The sequence below is a fragment of the Phlebotomus papatasi genome, chromosome 2 (assembly GCF_024763615.1).
Source record: "Phlebotomus papatasi isolate M1 chromosome 2, Ppap_2.1, whole genome shotgun sequence".
NCBI classification, from domain to species: Eukaryota; Metazoa; Arthropoda; class Insecta; order Diptera; family Psychodidae; genus Phlebotomus; species Phlebotomus papatasi.
Window position 1 is genome coordinate 33,413,663 of NC_077223.1, and position 19,817 is coordinate 33,433,479.

General features: G+C 33.4%; 1 protein-coding gene across 6 annotated transcripts in view; it reads left to right on the top strand.

The window, feature by feature from the left end:
- The window catches only part of LOC129803551 (rho guanine nucleotide exchange factor 12), a 193,722-nt gene that overhangs the window by 64,071 nt on the left and 109,834 nt on the right, over positions 1–19,817 (top strand). For all 6 annotated transcript variants that reach the window (XM_055850193.1, XM_055850195.1, XM_055850194.1 and 3 more), the window contains 5 exons: positions 461–563; positions 5,116–5,920; positions 6,002–6,188; positions 8,729–8,990; positions 9,061–9,117. In XM_055850193.1, the coding sequence (XP_055706168.1) occupies positions 461–563; positions 5,116–5,920; positions 6,002–6,188; positions 8,729–8,990; positions 9,061–9,117 (1,414 nt within the window). The remainder of the gene's footprint in view (positions 1–460; positions 564–5,115; positions 5,921–6,001; positions 6,189–8,728; positions 8,991–9,060; positions 9,118–19,817) is intronic.

The window sequence follows — 19,817 nt, forward strand, 5'->3', positions numbered from 1 at the left end:
GAACATTGTTAGGAGATTAGACTAGGATCCCTTAGATATTCCCTCAAAGTACTTTGTATGTAGTTTTTGCTAGGGAACATTTTTCTAGGATACTTCTATAGGCGATTTTTTTTTTCAGAAATTAAAATAAAACCATTTAGTGCTATTTATTTCATGCAAGCACTGAAAATGTGTGTGATTTACAGTGTGTTTGTGTGACACTGAAGAAATTACACAAAAAAAGTATTATTGGGGATTTTTTTTAAATGCAATGACCTTGTTGCCAAATAATGTATGAAATATTAATGAAAAATCTTGAAAAATTTGTTGTTTTGTTATATCAATTATTTTTTTTCTTTTATGAAAATGATTCAGCTTACAGTCTTGTTGTTTTTTTTATCACAACTTTATTCAATGTGTCTTTAGATATTTGATGGACCCTTTTTGGAGGATGCTAAAATGTTAGTTGTGACTATTTCAGGCTCTCGGTTTGACTCCACAGCAGTTAAACCAGTTGAGTGGGAAGCATCGCCGTGTGATATCATCGCCAGAACATGTACATCCCAGTAAGGATTCCGAGCACAGTAAGTAAATGTTATTTTTAGGAGCTTTTGGGACACTTTTCTTTACCTTCATTGCAAATAATAAGTCAAGTAAAAAGATCTGAGCCTTTTTAACTTTTAAGCTTTATTTTGAAGATGAAATTGTCATAGTTAGAATTATCCAATTTAGATCAAATTTGTCCCATTTTGTTCGACGACATTGCCAATTTTGATGCCAATATCATAATTCCACGATTGAAGATGTCATCATTCTTTCTGTACTGAGAGAAATCCGAAAAAGTTAAAAAAAAACATTCCGGAAATGTTAATTTTACCCTGCAGTATTGATCCAAAATTGGTGTAAATATTACCCTTTTTAGGCGCATTAGGAGTGAAAGTTACCCTTCTTTCATGTTGATTTTACCCTTAAAAGGTTTAAAATTAACATTAAAAAATGTTGATATATTTTTACACCTAAAAAGTGTTAAAATTCTGAGGAAAAAAGCTAGTCGCACTATCTTTTTTTCTCAGTGGTAAAAAAACTTGAGTAGCTCATTTTTACAAGCCTCTCTTGAAGACAGTAGTATACTATCAAAAAAAAAATTTTTGCAAATGCTTGAAAAGATGATAATAGCTTGATGTCAGGTCTGAACTATATATCGAGTGGGATAGAACCTCCCATTCAAGCTCTCGGAATTTCTGGTGAGTCCTTAAACATGTGTGCGACCTGGTGTTGTCTTGATGGAACTTCCCCAATGGCCAATTCTGGGCGCTCGTCTGTTTTAATCCTGTCAGTTGTTGCCAATAGAGGTTTGAATTGAGCGTTTGACCATTGAGAGGCAACTCATAGTGGATGATTCCCTTCCAATCCCACCAAACACAAAGCAAAGCCTTTTTTGGCCTTTAATCTGGGCTTGGTGATCATTCAGACCAGCTCACGCTTGGACCACGATGTTTTCCGACTATTGTTCTCATACGTAACCCATTATTCAACGCCGGTCACCATTCGCTTCCAAAATGATTCGATTTCGTTGCGTTTCACCAAAGAATCGCAGATATCAATTTGGTTCAAAAGATTCTTTTTCGAAAATTCGTATGACACCCATAGGGTAAATGCCCTAATTCAAAACCATTTCCAGACGCTTTAACTTTGGCAGAAGATTTAACACATTAAATTCATATTTTTTCTGAAGAGAATTACATAAATTTGCTCCTTGACTCTTCTAGAATGTTACTGTTTAGTGAAAATTCTTTAAATATAATTTAAAAACTTCTTAAATACAAGAAAAATACGCGAGTGTAAAATGCTTCAATTGGAAACAAATTAATCCAAATGGAGACAAGGGAAATTTTCTAATTGGAGACAAACAGTGTAAGTGAAACCGCGACGAAAGGCTTTCAAAACCTTGCTGAGTTGCTCTTGAGTGCAGGATTTGTTCTTATTCCTGGTCTTTTCTTCTTTCCCATTTAAAACAATAAGAAAATCTCTCCAAAAAAATCATATTTTCGGGGTTTCCTATTGAAGCATTTGCAAACACTTCAGAAAAACCCTTTTTGTTCACGAAATAGGTAATTATTTCATTTGAAAACTTAACGTACCGTTAACAATATAGATTAACACTTAATTTCACATAATTCTGGCAAAAATATTACACAAATGTAAAAAAAAAAACGAATAAAGAACAATTAGCCTAATTGTATTTTTCATTGGAAAACATGGTCGATCGATGAAAAATTCGATGGTGAAAAGTTACACTTTTAATTCTTCTGAGAAATTTATAAATTAAAATTTGTAAATATGAATTGATTTTCGCTTTATTTGGAGTAAAATTAACTAAATAATGATTCTGAAGTATAGAAAATATATAAATAAAAATTTAATAATGCATTTATCATGGGAAAAAATGATGTTTCCATTTGGAGTAGTGAAAAGTTTCCATTTGGAAAAGGTTTTGAATTAGCTTAATTTACCCTACATCTGGATTTTTCCTGAGACCAGCCAATTGAAAATGGTTCCAAACTTTTCTGGTTAATTTTTAGTTCTTGGGCAAGAGAATAAGTGCTCGCATGCCGGTCCAAGTCTACGATTTCCATTATTTTATTGACATTTTCGACAATTATTGACCAATCGTGCCTTATCTTTGACGTCCATTTCCCCAAAACGGAATTCTTTGAACCACCGCTGTGCTGTTGCATCTGATAGTGTTATGTTTATAAACAGCACAATATTTTGTCTACTTACTTCGCTTTTTTACCTATGTCGTTGTAATACTGAAAAAGATATCGAATTTTCTCATTTTGGAAAGCTGTAAAATAGAAATGGCTTCACCCCTTTAAAAAAAAGTCTGCGCTATTCCATAGGAAAATCCTCAAGAAGTGTCATCACTACCTCACCGAAAATTCTCCAACTGGTACTTATGGAAAAGTAACAAAGCTAAATTGGCATGTAACGCAACTTCTTAGAGAATCTTCCCCATCTCGGGAGAGAAGCTTCCTCAGGCTCTCCTTGAGAAATCCCCAGTAATATGGTACAGGAAAAAGAGGATTTTTCTTAAGGAAATCGCGGGAAACTTCCTCAGAATTGTGAGGAAATCTGAGAGATTTTACCCAGGGATATACCCGTGAACTCCCCTGAAAAAGTCAGGGGTCGGAAAAACTAGGGGACTTTTCTCACAGAAATCCCTGGAAACTCTTCGGGACAGATCGGTTAAACTTGCGGATAATTCTCAGGAAAATGTTTGGGGAAACCATAAAAAATCCCCACTTTTTTTTTGTTTTCCTTTTTGACTTTTTTCCTTTATTATTTCTTATCTTTATATTTGTTTTCTTTTAGGTCTCTTCAATTTTTCCCCTTTTTTTCCTTATCCTTTTTGTTACTCAGTTGATGACTTGTGTTTATGGTGCTCCCTCACACGGCTGCTTGAATTCTTTAATTCATTTATAAAATATTCGACGTTCTTTATGGACTTTGCAATCAAAAACCATGTCGCCCGAAGTATAAGCTTAACTTTTACAGAATATCCCACAGGATTTCCCCTGAACTCGCCACAAAATTTTCATGTATCTCCGGAAGAAATTTTCCCCTTCCGGGGAGAATTTTCCCCTCTATTTCCCTGGGAAATCTTCGTGAGTGGTATGGAAAATTCGAAGACTTTTCCTCTGACCCAAAGGGCGAAAATAAAAAAAATTCTCAAAACACAGAATATTTCCCTTTGCCCCAAAGGATGAAACTAAAAACTTCCCAAAATACAGAAAATTTCCCTTTGGCCCAAAGGTCGAATCTAAAGATATCCCAAAACACAGGAAATTTTCCTTTGCCCCAAATGACGAAACTAAAAACTTCCCAAAGCGCAGAAAATTTCCCTTTGCCTCAAAGGACGAAACTGTAAACTTCCTAAAACACAGAAAATTTCCCTTTGCCCCAAATGTCGAAACTTAAAACTTCCCAAAAACCAGAAAATTTCCCTTTGCCCTAAAGGACGAAACTAGAAACTTCCCAAAACTCAGAAAATTTCCTTTTGTCCCAAAAATCATCGTTGTAATTTCTTTATTTTATTTAATAAAATATACTTGTGTAAAATATATGAAAGACAAGGTTTCCAAAGGCAAAGTTTCCAAAAAACAAAGATTACCGAAGACAAAGATTCCAAGGACATACTGACAAAAACAACAGTGTAAAAAACGAAATGAAAAAAAAACAAGGATTCAGCAAACCCTTGAAAACAGCTAATGTCCCGATACAATACAAACATCGTGAGATGTTGTACACTAAAGACATCTAGTGGAAAGGGCTCAGAACTTTTTACTTTACATAATATTTTTAAATTAATCTAACTGGGGCAGTAGTAGACATGGGGTAATTGTAAACATTGCGCTTTTTTAAAATTAAATACCGGATTTCAGAGTATGAGACCTATGTAAATTCGCAGATACTATAGAAATCCTTGTAAAGTGAGGAAATGATGAAAGATCGATGTAAATCCAAGTCGTTTAGGTATAAAAATCAATGTTTACAATTGCCCCAATCTTCTACAGTACTTGACCTATGGCGAACATTTCTTCAGTAGACAAGGATCTCTATGGTATCTATGAAGTCATATAGGACTCGTCCTCTGAAGTGTAATATCTAATTAAAAAATCTTAATATGTTTATAATTACCCCATGTTTACTACTGTCCCTTTTCTCCTAATCATCCATAAAACTCGGATTTTTATCGATTCCATCTAGGGTAAGGTGGGGTAATTCATAATCATGTCTATTTTGGAATTTTGAGATGTCCTCAATGTTTAAGATGGTCATAGGGAGAAAGAAAACCACGAAGAAGTACAAGACTTTACATTTCTTCGATGTTTTTTACTTTTGCTATCTAAAATTGTTAGGCAATCGCAAAGTTCCAAATTAGACATGATTCCAAATTACTCCATCTTACCCTAGTCCAAAAAAAATGTTTTTTTCAAAGTATCCATATTTTCCTTCGGATAGCTAGTGTCCCAAAGGACGCGAAAGAGGGATTGGATTAAAGAAAGCGCTTAAAGTCATACTTGTACGTTATGTATACTTTATCTAAGAAAACATGTTTTGTGTCATCTTCAGGTGATTCACGAATGAACAAGTCAGCTACGGGATCATGGGATCTCATGGAGAAGGATAATGAGAGAACACCTCCGGGCACTCCGCCTCCACCGTATTTGTCGCCTGGCATGCAAGCCAGTGGTCAGATGGGTCACCAGAAGGATGAAAGTGCCGCGGATTCAACCGGTTTGGATGCTCAGAAGTTAGGAAGTCCCGTGATGTCACCCACATTCCACAAGACCTCAATATCTGCTGCTCAGGCTAATATCCTGCAGAAACCCATAATTTCCATGGAGGACGATGAGATATCGGATCAGGAGGGTTTCATTGAGGAGCATGGTCCATTTCGGTCACTATCTCAGCTACTGGAACAGGAAAATTCTTCGTATTTGGCAGTTTTTCTCAACTTTGTCCTGTCCAATTCCAATCCGGCACCTTTGCTATTTTACCTGATTACTGGCCTGTACAAGGAGGGCAGTGTGAAGGATATGCGAAAATGGGCATATGAGATTCATTCAACATTTCTTGTACCCCAAGCACCATTGCTGTGGTCAACTGTTGATGAATCTCTGGCACGTGAGGTGGATGATGTGCTACAGAAGGAATATGACAAAGGGGAAATTCTCAGAAAGATCTTCTGGAAGAGTCGAATAAAGGCAAAAGACTTTATCAATTCGCAATTGCAGGAGTTTCAAGTGAAACGAACAGCGGGTTTGGGCACAATTTATGGGCCAAGTGATCAACAGTTGCAAGAGGCCAAGGGTGATAAGACCAAAGAGCAACGTATCGTCGAGGAGACACTCATTCCAAAATTGCAGCAACTTGTGTATGTTTATTGGATTGTGCATTCATTGACGATGAGAATGTTTAATGAGTCAATTGTGTCTTCTTCTTTTGTTTGTTTCAGTGATGAACTGGATCGTGAAGCACCAAATGAATGTCCCAAAAAGTCAGCCCTATGTTCAGCTCTTTCGACGGTTTTGCATCGAATTTTCGTGACGCGCTCCAATCCAAATAGTCCCATTGACAAGGTCCATCATTTTGTCAGTCGCGAGAAGAGTTTCAAGTCTCGACTGATGGGCAAAAACAGAAAGGTAAGTTGAAATAAAAAAAAAATAAAATAAAAAAAATACATGTTCGTTTTTTGACAAAAAAAAATTTACGTGGCTATCGATCTGTTAGTTAACTTAAGATTCTGGTAAGTTTCCAAAACACAGAAAATTTCCTTTTTTCCCAAAGGACGAAACCAAAAGCTTCCCAAAGCATAGAAAATTTCCCTTTGCCCTAAAGTACGAAACTAAAAACTTCCCAAAGCGCAGAAAATTTCCCTTTGTCCGAAAGGACGAAACTAAAAAACTTTCCAAAAAACACAGAAAATTTCCCTGTGTTCCAAAGGACGAAACTGGAAACTTCCCAAAGCGCAGAAAATTTCCCTTTGCCCCAAAGGATGAAACTAAAAACTTCCCAAAACACGGAAGATTTTCCTTTATCCCAAAGGACGAAACTAAAAACTTTCCAAAACACAGAAAATTTCCCTTTGCCCCAAAGAAAGGACGAAACTAAAAACATCCCAAAGCGTAGAAAATTTCCCTGTGTACCAAAGAACGAAACTAAAAATTTCTCAAAACACAGAAAATTTCCCTTTGCCTCAAAGGGCGAAACTAAAAACTTCCCAAAACCCAGAAAATTTTCGCTGTGTCCCAAAGGACGAAACTAAAAGCTTCCCAAAGCGCAGAAAATTTCCCTTTGTCCCAAAAGACGAAACTAAAAACTTCCCAAAGCGCAGGAAATTTCCCTGTGTCCCAAAGGGCGAAACTAAAAACTTCCCAAAACCCAGAAAATTTTCGCTGTGTCCCAAAGGACGAAACTAAAAGCTTCCCAAAGCGCAGAAAATTTCCCTGTGTCCAAAAGGACGAACCAAAAGTTTCCTAAAACACAAAATTTCCCTTTGTCCCAGAAAACGAAACTAAAAACTTCTCAAAACACAGAAAATTTCCCTTTGCCCCAAAGGACAAAACAAAGGCTTCCCAATGCGCGGAAAATTTCCCTGTGTGCCAAAGGACGAAACCAAAAACTTCCCAAAGCGCAGAAAATTTCCCTGTGTCCAAATGGACGAAACCAAAAGCTTCCTAAAACACTGAAAATTTCCCTTTGCCCTAGAGGACGAAACCAAAAGCTTCCAAAAACACGGAAAATTTCCCTTTGCCCCAAAGGACGAAACTAAAAGCTTCCCAAAGCGCAGAAAATTTCCCTTTGTCTCAAAAGACGAAACTAAAAACTTTCCAAAACACAGAAAATTTCCCTTTGCCCCAAAGAAAGGACGAAACTAAAAACATCCCAAAGCGTAGAAAATTTCCCTGTGTACCAAAGAACGAAACTAAAAATTTCTCAAAACACAGAAAATTTCCCTTTGCCTCAAAGGGCGAAACTAAAAACTTCCCAAAACCCAGAAAATTTTCGCTGTGTCCCAAAGGACGAAACTAAAAGCTTCCCAAAGCGCAGAAAATTTCCCTTTGTCCCAAAAGACGAAACTAAAAACTTCCCAAAGCGCAGGAAATTTCCCTGTGTCCCAAAGGGCGAAACTAAAAACTTCCCAAAACCCAGAAAATTTTCGCTGTGTCCCAAAGGACGAAACTAAAAGCTTCCCAAAGCGCAGAAAATTTCCCTGTGTCCAAAAGGACGAACCAAAAGTTTCCTAAAACACAAAATTTCCCTTTGTCCCAGAAAACGAAACTAAAAACTTCTCAAAACACAGAAAATTTCCCTTTGCCCCAAAGGACAAAACAAAGGCTTCCCAATGCGCGGAAAATTTCCCTGTGTGCCAAAGGACGAAACTAAAAACTTCCCAAAGCGCAGAAAATTTCCCTGTGTCCAAAAGGACGAAACCAAAAGCTTCCTAAAACACTGAAAATTTCCCTTTGCCCTAGAGGACGAAACCAAAAGCTTCCAAAAACACGGAAAATTTCCCTTTGCCCCAGAGGACGAAACCAAAAGCTTCCAAAAACACGGAAAATTTCCCTTTGCCCCAAAGGACGAAACTAAAAGCTTCCCAAAGCGCAGAAAATTTCCCTTTGTCTCAAAAGACGAAACTAAAAACTTCCCAAAGCACAGAAAAATTTCCTGTGTCCCAAATAACGAAACTAAAAGCTTTCCAAAACACAAATAATTTCACACAAGTAGTAGAATTGTTTTTCAGACGAAAATTACTAATCGGTTCTTAAACAGTTCATTACCGGTTCATAAACCGATTAGAACCGGTTCAGTTTTATTGGTAATTCCAAGACCTTTCCAACGAGACCAAATATCATTCCATTCGGTTGAGAAATACGGTCTCCAGAGCCTTTTTAACCTTTGACCTTGAAAACCCGTTATTAGGAATGATTCAACGGTATTTCGCTTCTAATATGGCGAGGACGGCGAGGAACAGAAACCTGCTGACCGTGGCTGTTTTGTTTGTCTGGCCGTTACCACGCATAGAGGTCAAACAGTTTGAGATAGAGTCTAAGGGCTTTTGGGGAACCCTCCATAAGAAGGCATCCGCGTTAAGGACGCTTTGCCACCCTTTTCAATAAAAAAAAAACTTATATGAGTTTTTCGCTAATGGCTTCGACTATGAATGGTATTGTCTTTGCAGGCCCTTGTTCTTGGACATCTTCTAGTATTACGTCAGTATTATGAGGTGACACATTGCAATCACTGTCAGAATATCATTTGGGGGGTGAGTCCACAGGGCTACCACTGTACACACTGCGAATTGAACATTCATCGAGCATGTTCAAGAATACTCGAAGAGCACTGCCCTGGACCAGCACCTCAGAAACGCAAAGATCCGCACAACGACAACAAAATCAGCAAATTTATGGAGAAGATCCGTCCTACTCATCATTTTATACCAAGTAATGTGTCCATAAAATGTTCAGTAGCGTTGATTTGTGACTAATTGAGAATTGTTCTTTGGGCTTTCAGGTGATCGTTCACGTCGTCAGGATGATGAGAGTGGTGCTGAAGATACCTTCTGCATGGGTAAGTTTCAATTTATTTTTTCTATACGTCATGAGATGGCGGTAAAGTCAAAAAAGAGAGAAAGAGAAAGATCTTTTTCTCATTTGCTTTTACTCGCCTTTTACAAAATCCACGATCACACGGTGATCTTTTCCGCGGAAGGATCGCGATGATTGGTGCAAAAGAGGGTGTTGATAATAAATTAAATTGGATGATTTATTAAATGGTTGAAAATGAGAAGAGTGCATTAAATTGGACATTGAGGAAAATATTTACAGAATCTCTATATTGAAAATGAAAATTACCAATGAAATTGATCTTGTGTGCTGCTCTTTTCGCGGGGTGAAAGTAAATAATCAAACAATGGTTCACAGATGGAGAGGATGATCGCTTTGGGATTTTTCGGGCGTGTGTGTGAATTGACATGAAACGGAAATTCGTGCAATGACGAAAACATCAACGCACTTTTGCCCTCCTCTTCTCTCAAAACATTTTCTTCACTGTGTAGTGGACTTTTATGAGTAATTTTTATTCAATGAAAATTGGCTTTTTGCCAGATTTTTCCCAAAAAGATACATTCACACTGATACAGGGTGTTCCCATTTTTTTTAAAGGATAAAAGCAAATGATCAAAATATTTAGCCCGATCAAATTTTTTGATCTATGAAACTGTTGAAGCTTTTTATTTTATAATATAGCAGCGGCCTTGGATCAGTTCGTATAATCGAGCTTTTATCATCATTTTTCAGAAATAGTTATTAGTTATTTAGAAATATTTAAAAAACAAACTGCTAAAGTCTAGTGCCAAGTACAAGTCTGAAAATTTTCTGATATTCTTTGAAAGATATTAATACTTAAGGATATACTTCGAGAGAGAAAGCTATAAAAAATGGTTTGCGGAATCTTTGTTTTTTTCCATTTTGTTTTTTTACACTTTTGTTTTCCCCAGTTTGTTTTTGGAATCTTTGTCTTCGGTAATTTTTGTTTTTTGCAAACTTTGTCTTTGGAAATCTTGTCTTTTATATATTTTAAACAAGTATATTTTATTAAATAAAATAATGATATTATACAATGGTGTTTTTTGAAGTTTTTAGTTTCATCATTTGGGGCAAAGGGGAAATTTTCTGTGTTTTGGGAAGTATTTAGTTTCGTCCTTTGGGGAAAAGGGAAATTTTCTGTTGTTGACAGGTTTTTAGTTTCGTCCTTTGGGACGAAGGGAAATTTTCTGTGTTTTGGGAAGTTTTTAGTTTCGTCCTTTGAGGCAAAGGGAAATTTTTGGAAAGTTATAAAATATACATGTGCAAAATGTGTTACAGACAAAATTTACGAAATTTGTGCAAAATGTATAAAAGACAAGATTTCCAAAGACAAACTTTCCAAAATATAAAAATTACCGAAGACAAAGATTCCAAAGACAAACTGGGAAAAACAAAAGCGTAAAAACAAAATGGAAAAAAGAGGATTCCCGATCCCATAAAAAATCAATTAAATAGAATATCCGGCTAAAAGGGAAATCAGACACATCATCTAAACTCCAAATTATAAATGCAACTAATACGGGTTTCAGACTAACATGCTGGACAGACCTACGGCTTAAACTGAGAGACGACTTAAACGTAATTATAATCAAAATAATAATCAGACTAAGGGTGGTATGCACAGTTACAACTTATTTATTAGGCTTATTTATTAATTAATCAGAAAACCTATGCACAGGCACAGAAAATGACGTCCCGAAAGCTCTGTTAATAAATCAGTGGGTTTCCTCTATCTACCGCCCGAGGGCAGAACTAGCGTTGAGAAAAACTTGAGAGGTTTCTAAGTTTAAAGATTTTTGTACATTTTCACACATTCAAGAAATTATTTTTTGGGTTTATTTTAGGGTTTTTCACTGTAAGATGTTGAAAATATTTTTTTTTTTGAGATGTATGAGCATTTATTTTCTTTGTGGATTTCGCAAAGAAAATGTTACTAATTTGTGGAAGAAAATGTGCATACGTTTTTTATAACACATGAACCCTAAGCAATTTTATATACAAATATTTGATGAAAAAACTAATGAATAATCAGAAAATATTATAGATCAAAATCAGAATATGCGACGAATTTGAAGTTATTCATAAATTAATTGAAAGAATGGCTCAATTTTTAGGTAGATAAAAATCACTGATTAATGCTTCAACAACAAAGATTGAAAAAATTAGAAACGAAAATTTATAAAATTTACAGTAAATATAATATATAAAAGGTAATTTGATTGTCAAATGAGGTTTATGTGTTAACTAAATCTTTGATAAAAATCGTTAAGATCCAAACTTCTTTAAAAATATAAAATTAATTGCTTTTGCCTGACAGTTCCAGGTTATTTTCATATGATTACAAAAAAGAGAAAGTTTCTTAGAGAGTTTCATCAAAAATATTTTTCTTGATTTTAAGGCGATCACCTGTAAAACTGCCTAAAACCACACAAATTGTAATTTACTGCATGAAATTTATCAATTATTAATGTTTTTACTTAATTTGACGATAATAAGTGTAACAAGCTCCTCTCGAGGAGCATGTTTATAAATAAAAAATTTTATTAATAAAATGTCAGGTTCTGTGCATAGGAACACTTATTTATCAACACTGAGAAAAAAGAGGATGCGATTAACTTTTTTTCCTCATAATTTTAACACTTTTTAGGTGTAAAAATATATCAACATTTTTTAATGTCAATTTTACACCTTTTTAAGGGTAAAATTAAAATGAAAAAGGGTAACTTTAACCCCTAATACACCTAAAAGCATAATATTTACACGGATTTCAGATCAGTAATGCAGGGTAAAATTAACATTTCCGGAATGTTATTTTAACTTTTTCGGATTTCTCTCACAGTGGTTTTACTTTAACTATTTTGAAATAAATTTTATGTTACACCCTGTACTTACAAAACACTTGTTCTCTCAGTATTCTCTTCGCATTGTTCTGTATTTATAGTAGAAAAGGTTAATAATTTTCCGAAATATTGAAAAAAAGAGACTTTTATTGTATTACTTTCTTTGATTTTCTCTCTTTATTACTTTTCCTGATTTTTCTTCTACTCGAAGAAGCCAAATTGATTGGCTTCATCACATGTATAGATTGCGTATCATTGGCGTCAATTTGAGGGAGGAAAGTGTTGAGAGTGTGGTAAGATGCTTGAGAAATGCCAATAAAATATTTTGTATACTTAAATGGCTTCTCAGATGATTTCATTATTTTGGTGAATATGTATATATATATATATATGTGTGTCTCTTTGACGCTTTCGGTCTTTTTGATTCAAACCAAACCAATGTTCACGACGATTGTTGGTCAAGTACAAAGGAATTGGTTGGATATTGCACATTGTTAAGATGTATTTCGCACATGATGATGAGGTCAAATATCTTGTGGCGCAGAAATATTTTTATTGTCATCCATCATAAAAGTAAATCTGTGCATATATAAAAAGAAATTTTTGTCATTTTATATCAAAATAAAGAGGCTCCATTCTCTCAATTTCGACTAGTTAGAATGTATAAAATAAACTTTGTGATATGTACTACTCATTTTAAGTAGTATCTATTCTTAGAATCCTGTTTTTTTTTAGCTATTTGTAGCAATTAATTTGAAGCAATTATCTTTCTCAAATACAGTTGTTACAAACCAATTTCAAGTCCTCATGAAATGTTAAAATGCGGCTCAAATATAGCATAAATTTTCGGGGAATTTACTCTGGAAAGACGATGTTTCTTCTTTTCCATTGAAATATCTTATTCTTCTTAGAATTGTTCTATTAATTTTAAAAGGGATATTGCAGTGACGATAAATAACTAGGGTAAGTGTGCCAAATTCCGGTCAGCTTGCAATTCCGGCCACCTTTTTTGTTCCTCAAAATTCCATGAATTTTTAGTTTTTACATACTCTCTCTAGAGGTTATACAATGCAAAAGAATAACAAAAAATGTAGCTTCGACAAACGAGATGACGTGATAAAGATATTGGAAGAATTCCCGAAGGGCAAAGAACTATGAGAATGAAAGTGGCCGAAATAGGGCACCAAAACTATGACTATATTTTTATTCATTTTAAAATGTATTAAGAATGATTTTAGAGTAAATAAAGACGGTAAACTCTTTACAAGGTTCGAAGCAACACTCTTTCAGAAGAAAGAATAAAAAAAAATCAATTTGTATTTAAAATATTACATTTCAAACTTGAGACTTTGACACTTGCACCACCAATGCAACTATGCCGAAATTTAGCACACTTACCCTATATGCATTTTTATCTCTATTAAAAGTCAATGTTCACATTTTAGTTTATTTCTTGACCGAATGGTGTAAGAATACACCCCTTTAATAGGTTTTTGAAATCCCCGATAAGTCTTCATATCATTGTTTTATGTGAAATGCAATTATATTGCGATTACTGCTATTCAATTTTAAGCAAATTTCGTAGCGATCTATAAATCATTTTGAATTCGCTAGTAAACTGGTTAACATTAAAATTAACAAAATGGGAAAGAACTTTTGAGAAACCATTGAACATGTGCATAATTCGTATATTAAAATTTGTCTTTTTGCGAAATTTTAATACACCCTTGTGTTAAAAAAAAGTTTCTTATTACTTATGAGAGAATTAATTATGCTCATGAATTTGGTGAATTATGAATTTAATTGATCATATTATTTCTTATGAAAATCACATGTATTTCGCTTGTCCTGGTTTGAATCCTCAATGTGATTTGAAGCTGAAATTCTTGATTTAAAGCTCAAAATTCTCAGAATTTCCGGATCACAATATAAAGTATCGTTCCTGTGCACACTAAATTAGTTTAAAGCCCTGGAAATTCCAAGAAATTCTAGTGAACTTTTACCTTTGAGCAATCATGTTTATGGGATGCAAAACGTAACTTGTGGCGTATACAACGATAAATTTACATGCTCTTAAACAATAAATTGCAGAATTGCTAGAAATATACATAATTTAACAAATTTCTGATTTCTAAAGAACAGGAAAATGCAGTAGGTTTAAGAAATTATAAAGGTTTAATTTCATTTGCAAGTTAAACCCTCCTGGTACAACATTTCAGGTTTGTAAAAATTCAAATGTCAAGGGACAAGAATGTTTGGACAATATAAATTAGAAATATGTTTAATAAAGAATATCTTACCGGTTATAGTAAGGTGGGGTAATTAGATCGTTTCCCGAAGAGTGCTACTTAAACGCTTGTTTTTGGACTGATTAAATTCTTTATTACTTCTTCTAAATCCATAGAATTATTCACTGTTTCATTCAGAAACATAATATAAAAAAAATGTTAAAAATATTAAAGAAAATTTATAAAACAATGATAATACTGAAATAAGTCAGCATGCACTAACTGGGTCGCCTTTTCGCTAATTCACTTTTAATTAAACCTGTGGATTTAGAATACTTTTTTCACAAGGAAAAAAACAATGAGTCCAATTTCAATTCAATTCAATTCAATTTATTTAATTGTAAAATAGGGTAAGGGCTCATAATTTTGGCCAGTCTGCTTATAAGCATCGATGTTCCAAGTTTGAAGTGCGATATTTTCGATACTAATTGACTTTTTTTGTTACTCTCTTTTCAGAAAGGTTATTTAAAAACTTGGCAAGCTATTTATCGTCTTATTTTTACTCAAATTAGTTTAAATACGTTTAAAAATGAATTGATATGTAGAGGTAAATTTGGCTCTTATTTTGGACAACTTGGTTATTAATTTGGACAAATTGTCTATAAATTTGGACAGCTAATTCGCCTCAAGAGGATGCCCATTGTTCTTCATTTCATGAACCAATCTTACCAAGTCCTCTTCCTGTTCATGTAAGGGAAACGTAGAGTGTCACAAGCAGTCCGGAAACTTTCCATATCATTCATTAAAGTGAGTTGACTTCGGTACTCCAAGTATGTGCGAATTCGCTCATTCCCTATCCTTTCCGGGAACCTTTCAAGGCATTTCTCGCTACATCTCTTTTGTAGAGATGATGCTCCTTTGTTTCTCCAGGCATTTGTCCAACCTAGACATCACAAAAGCTAAAACTTCACAAAATTTCCAGAGAAAAACACCTGTTCAAAATAAGGAGTATCACCTCACTGGTGAACCGCTTAGAAAATTTCCCATTTTTCACACGAAAAATCTAATTCACAAGGCAAATCTCACTTCAGGTCAAATGTACAAATCACCACTAACGTGAATCAACACAATATTCAATGAATATTCAATAATATCACTCAAAAAAAGCGAAGAAACATTGCTAGTACTTCATCACAGCTAAATAAGACTGAAGTAAACACGAAGTTCTGTCATATTTCTCGTAAGCAATTGCTCACACTGAATTTTCAACAAAGCAATTTCAACTCAAATCCTATTCAAAATTTAATACATTTAGTTTTAAAATCTTCCAAAAAGAACAAAAATGTAGAATTCATTATTCATCAAATATTGGAATAAAAATCCAACATTATAATCAATTTATTTTTAGTGTCCAATTTTATCCTCAAAGTGTCCAAAATAAGAGACTGGACAAAATTATGAGCCTTTCCCCTATTTCTCAACTGATTGGGGCAAATTTTGTTTCGTTTGGAAAGGTCTTGGAATCCCTGAAAACCGATAAAGTTTTTTTTTATCCCAAATTCAAAACCGATTTTCTAAGGTATTTTAGGGATTTTGGGTAATATTCTGAGTCAAACTCATTATGTACGATGCTTTTTCCACAAGTTGAACAGCTAGAAAACTTTAGATACTTTCCCACTTCTATCATCATAACTTATTCTTTCACAATGCATTATGGATTCTCTGTAGCGGTTGTGTCCTAAAATATATCCCCATCGCATAAAGTTTTTTTTTAACAACAAACAAAAGATCAGTCTTTCACTCCTAATTAATATTGCAATTTTTTTGTTGTGTACAACATGTACATTATAATGGTGAATAGGGTATGATAGTGAAGAGTTCTGCTTGATTATATTGCATAATAGCTCCACTCTTCGCCCATTTTTTCATCTTTCTTTCCTTTCATCTTTAACAATGTGTGACGGATAAATTGATCAAATGAAGAGAGATTGATCATTAAATTGAATTTTGATTTTGGTAAACAAAATATAACTCACAAAGTTATTCTATAGCACAAACAATACACAAATATTTGAATATACTCTCTGGTGTGGTCTTATAGTGTGGTTTTATTGGTTTTCAGTGGTGAAGAACATTTTTGCTTTGGAATTTTTGAAATAAAAAAATTCTCTCTATCAGTAGTAACTGGTGGAGAAGGTTTCAATGTTCGTGCCTGTGAGAACTGGATAAGTGGCTATTGTGAAATATTGGAGCGCAAATTAATGTTGAAATGTCCTTTGTCTCTATGGTATTATTTGTCACCATGTATAGTCAAATTTCTGGAGCTTTAGTGATAAGTTTGAGAAATTCAGAAATCATTGCTAGTTTGGTATTCAAATTCTCTCTGCGTTTTTGTGGTTTTCTGAATGCTTATAGAATTGATAGTGCAGTAGTGATTAACTAAAATATATATATACATATGAAATGGGTGAAATTGTTGGAAAATGCAAGTGACTTCTTGGTGGCGGTTAATGCTGGGGAAGTGCTGAGTAGTGGAGCAGTGAGAGAGAGAGTATCTATCTAAATGCTGAATGCTTAGGGAGATTTCACTGAGAAATAGTATGGTGTTAGCAAAAGAGAAGCAAAATATAGTTTGTGCTTTCCTTATACAATTTACCCGTGTTATAATAGCATGTGATGAAAATTTTCACACTGTGCCGCATTTTCCTGTGAGAATTTTCAGTTTGCCGTCTAGTTTCGACGTTGCTAGTTGTATTTTGTTGTTTGTCGACTGAAAAATTGTTTCACTGACTGTGTGGAAAATATAGTGCGAGGGGGGTGGAGAAATTGGTGGAATAGAGCGAAAAATTGTATGTGTTTTTGTGGATATGGTATAAATTTTCTTCAATGAAATTTAACGGATGACTAATTGCATCCTTGCTGCGTGGAAAACCATTTAAAATTCGAAGTATATGGGCACTATTTTTTTATTAAATAAATTTATCCCAGGTATTCAGATTACAACAACTAATTTAACAGGATAAATTCTATATTATATTTTTTTACTTGTGAGAGAGGTATGTGTGAGAGGCGTGAGAGGTATTCATTGATGAAAACATCTGTCATTGTTGATTTTCCACAGTGAAAAAAAGTATCTCTATAATACTACAACATTTCACCAAAGAGTAGTATACCACAAAACGGGTTAACATTTATGTTTTATTTTGTTCTTCATTGAAGAATAAAAAAAAAGAAAAATTCACGAGTTTATTTTTAAATATACCTTTTTTCTCAATGTGGTTTGTGAGTGTGAGAGACTAATGCGCGTAAATGTTAAAATTATTTTTCCGGAAATGACTGTATCCGGATGAATAGAGGATTGGGTGAGAAAGAATACTTTGGTCGTTGTCTTAAGTAAACACAAGGAGAAAGAAAAGTATAATAGAAATGCGAAATTAATATACAGTCCAAATTGCACAAAGGGAGAAAATAATTTAATTTATTATAAATAAATAAACTATTTACTACAAAGATAAAAAAACATATTTATTTTCCCTGAAAAATAATATGGCTTCATTAATATTAAATTTTAGAATTTTTCATAATTACTTCTGAGGTTTTTTGGCATATATATTTTTTTTATTTTCTTTTTTTATTTGATTGCCATTTCTCAGTTTTGCTTAACATTTTTATCGTGGCGACAAGACTCTTGACTCCCAATGTCGGGGTTATAGTATTGATGACAGAATTTCTAGCATAGTGTTGCTTTTTCTCACATCTCCTTCTTTCGCAATATACAAAATCATATGTTTCACATAATTGAGGCTTCACATGGCACAGAAAATTTCACGAAGGACAGGAAAACTTACTGCAAATATTTCATGGAGATAGTAAAATTTATGGAATTGAAAATCATTTTAGAGAAAGAAACATTTTGGATTAGGAAAAAATCTTTCGGTCACTGTAATGCCCAACGCACAATAACGTTTGTTTTGCAAACATGTTTTCGACATTTCAATGAGAGTGAGTGAGACCTAGATCTAGTCATCTCACTCACACTCATAGGAAATTTTGACAACATGTTTACAAACAAAAATTATTGTGCGTTGAACATCGAAGCCGAAATGTTCCATTTTTGTTAGAAAATGTTTTAAAATTTGTTAGAAATCTTTTCAAGTTATGCTTTAGGTTCAGAAACAATTCGTCATTTCACAAAAGTTGCTCTTAAAAGTTCGTGAAATTTGTAAAGATGGGTGAAATTCCAATAAGGATGTATCTACTGATTGTAAATTAATCAGTTTCCTTAAATACTCATTTTGTCATAATTTCCAGTTTCCCTTATGTTTTATTAAAAAATGACTATCAAATTTAATGCTGTGCAAGTTTTGCGTAATTAACCTTCACAGTAAAAAAAATTAACACTATTATAGTGTGTAATCTTTCACACCACTATTATAGTGTTAAATTTGGAAAAAGTGTTTAATTTAAAATTGTTTAATTTAAAGTTGTTGAATTTAAAAATTGTTGAATTTTTATGTGTAAATTCAAAAATTGTTGAATTCTATTTATTGTTGAATTTTCTTTTCGTTTCGAAGATTTTTATTTTTTTTTCCTATTTAGACATTTGTAATGTTTTTTTCCTGTACTCGGGATCCTTCCTAATACGACATAATTACATCTGATGCTCGGATCTTCACGATATACTTTATTATGCATATAAATATTTGATGTTCTACGACTTTTACCCAATGAAAAGCATATCGACTGAAGTATAAGTCTTAACTGAAAATTCAACAATTTTTACTCAACTTTTGTTTAAAAATTCAACAACTTTTGTCTCAAAATTCAACAACTTTTGTTTAAAAATTCAACAAATTTGGTTGAAATACACAAGGCTTCACACTATAATAGTGTTAAAAATTATGATCAAACTATAATAGTGTTAATTTTTGATCATGTGACAAAAAATACCATAAAGTTGTGTATTTTTTCACACTATAATAATGTGAAAAACTGTAATCATACTATAATAGTGGTAATTTTTAGAATTTGTTAAACAATTTTATATCACAAAACATTGTTGAAAAAATTTTATGATTATAACAGTGAGAAATTTTACACAGATCGCAAGTAAATAATTAATTTATCCGATTTCACACTATTATAGTGTTAAAATTTTACACATTTTCAAATTAATAGTGTTAATTTTTTAATCACGTGACAATAAATTACCAAAATGTTGTGCATTTTTTAAACATTTTTAAATTAAACAACTAAAATGGTCGATTTTGCACTATTATAGTAGTAAAATTTTATACATTTTTTTACTGTGTATATCAGCAAAGTTCTTTAGTGGTCCACTTCATGGGGAATAGAATAATCAGCACATCACAATAGACACGAGTTCGAAGATTACGTCAAGTTTTGTCACATTCATTTTTTTATAAATTTACCGGTTCACAACTGATTTAAATCGATAAATTAATCCCTAAAATGGTCACCCAAAATAGCTTAATAGTAACACAATCGAATTTCGAATGAAAATTAGTAATAAGTTCACAAGTGGTTTATTGTTAATTGAAAAACGGTTGGAACCGTTTCAAACTTAGCAGAAACTTCAAGAATTTCCCAACCTG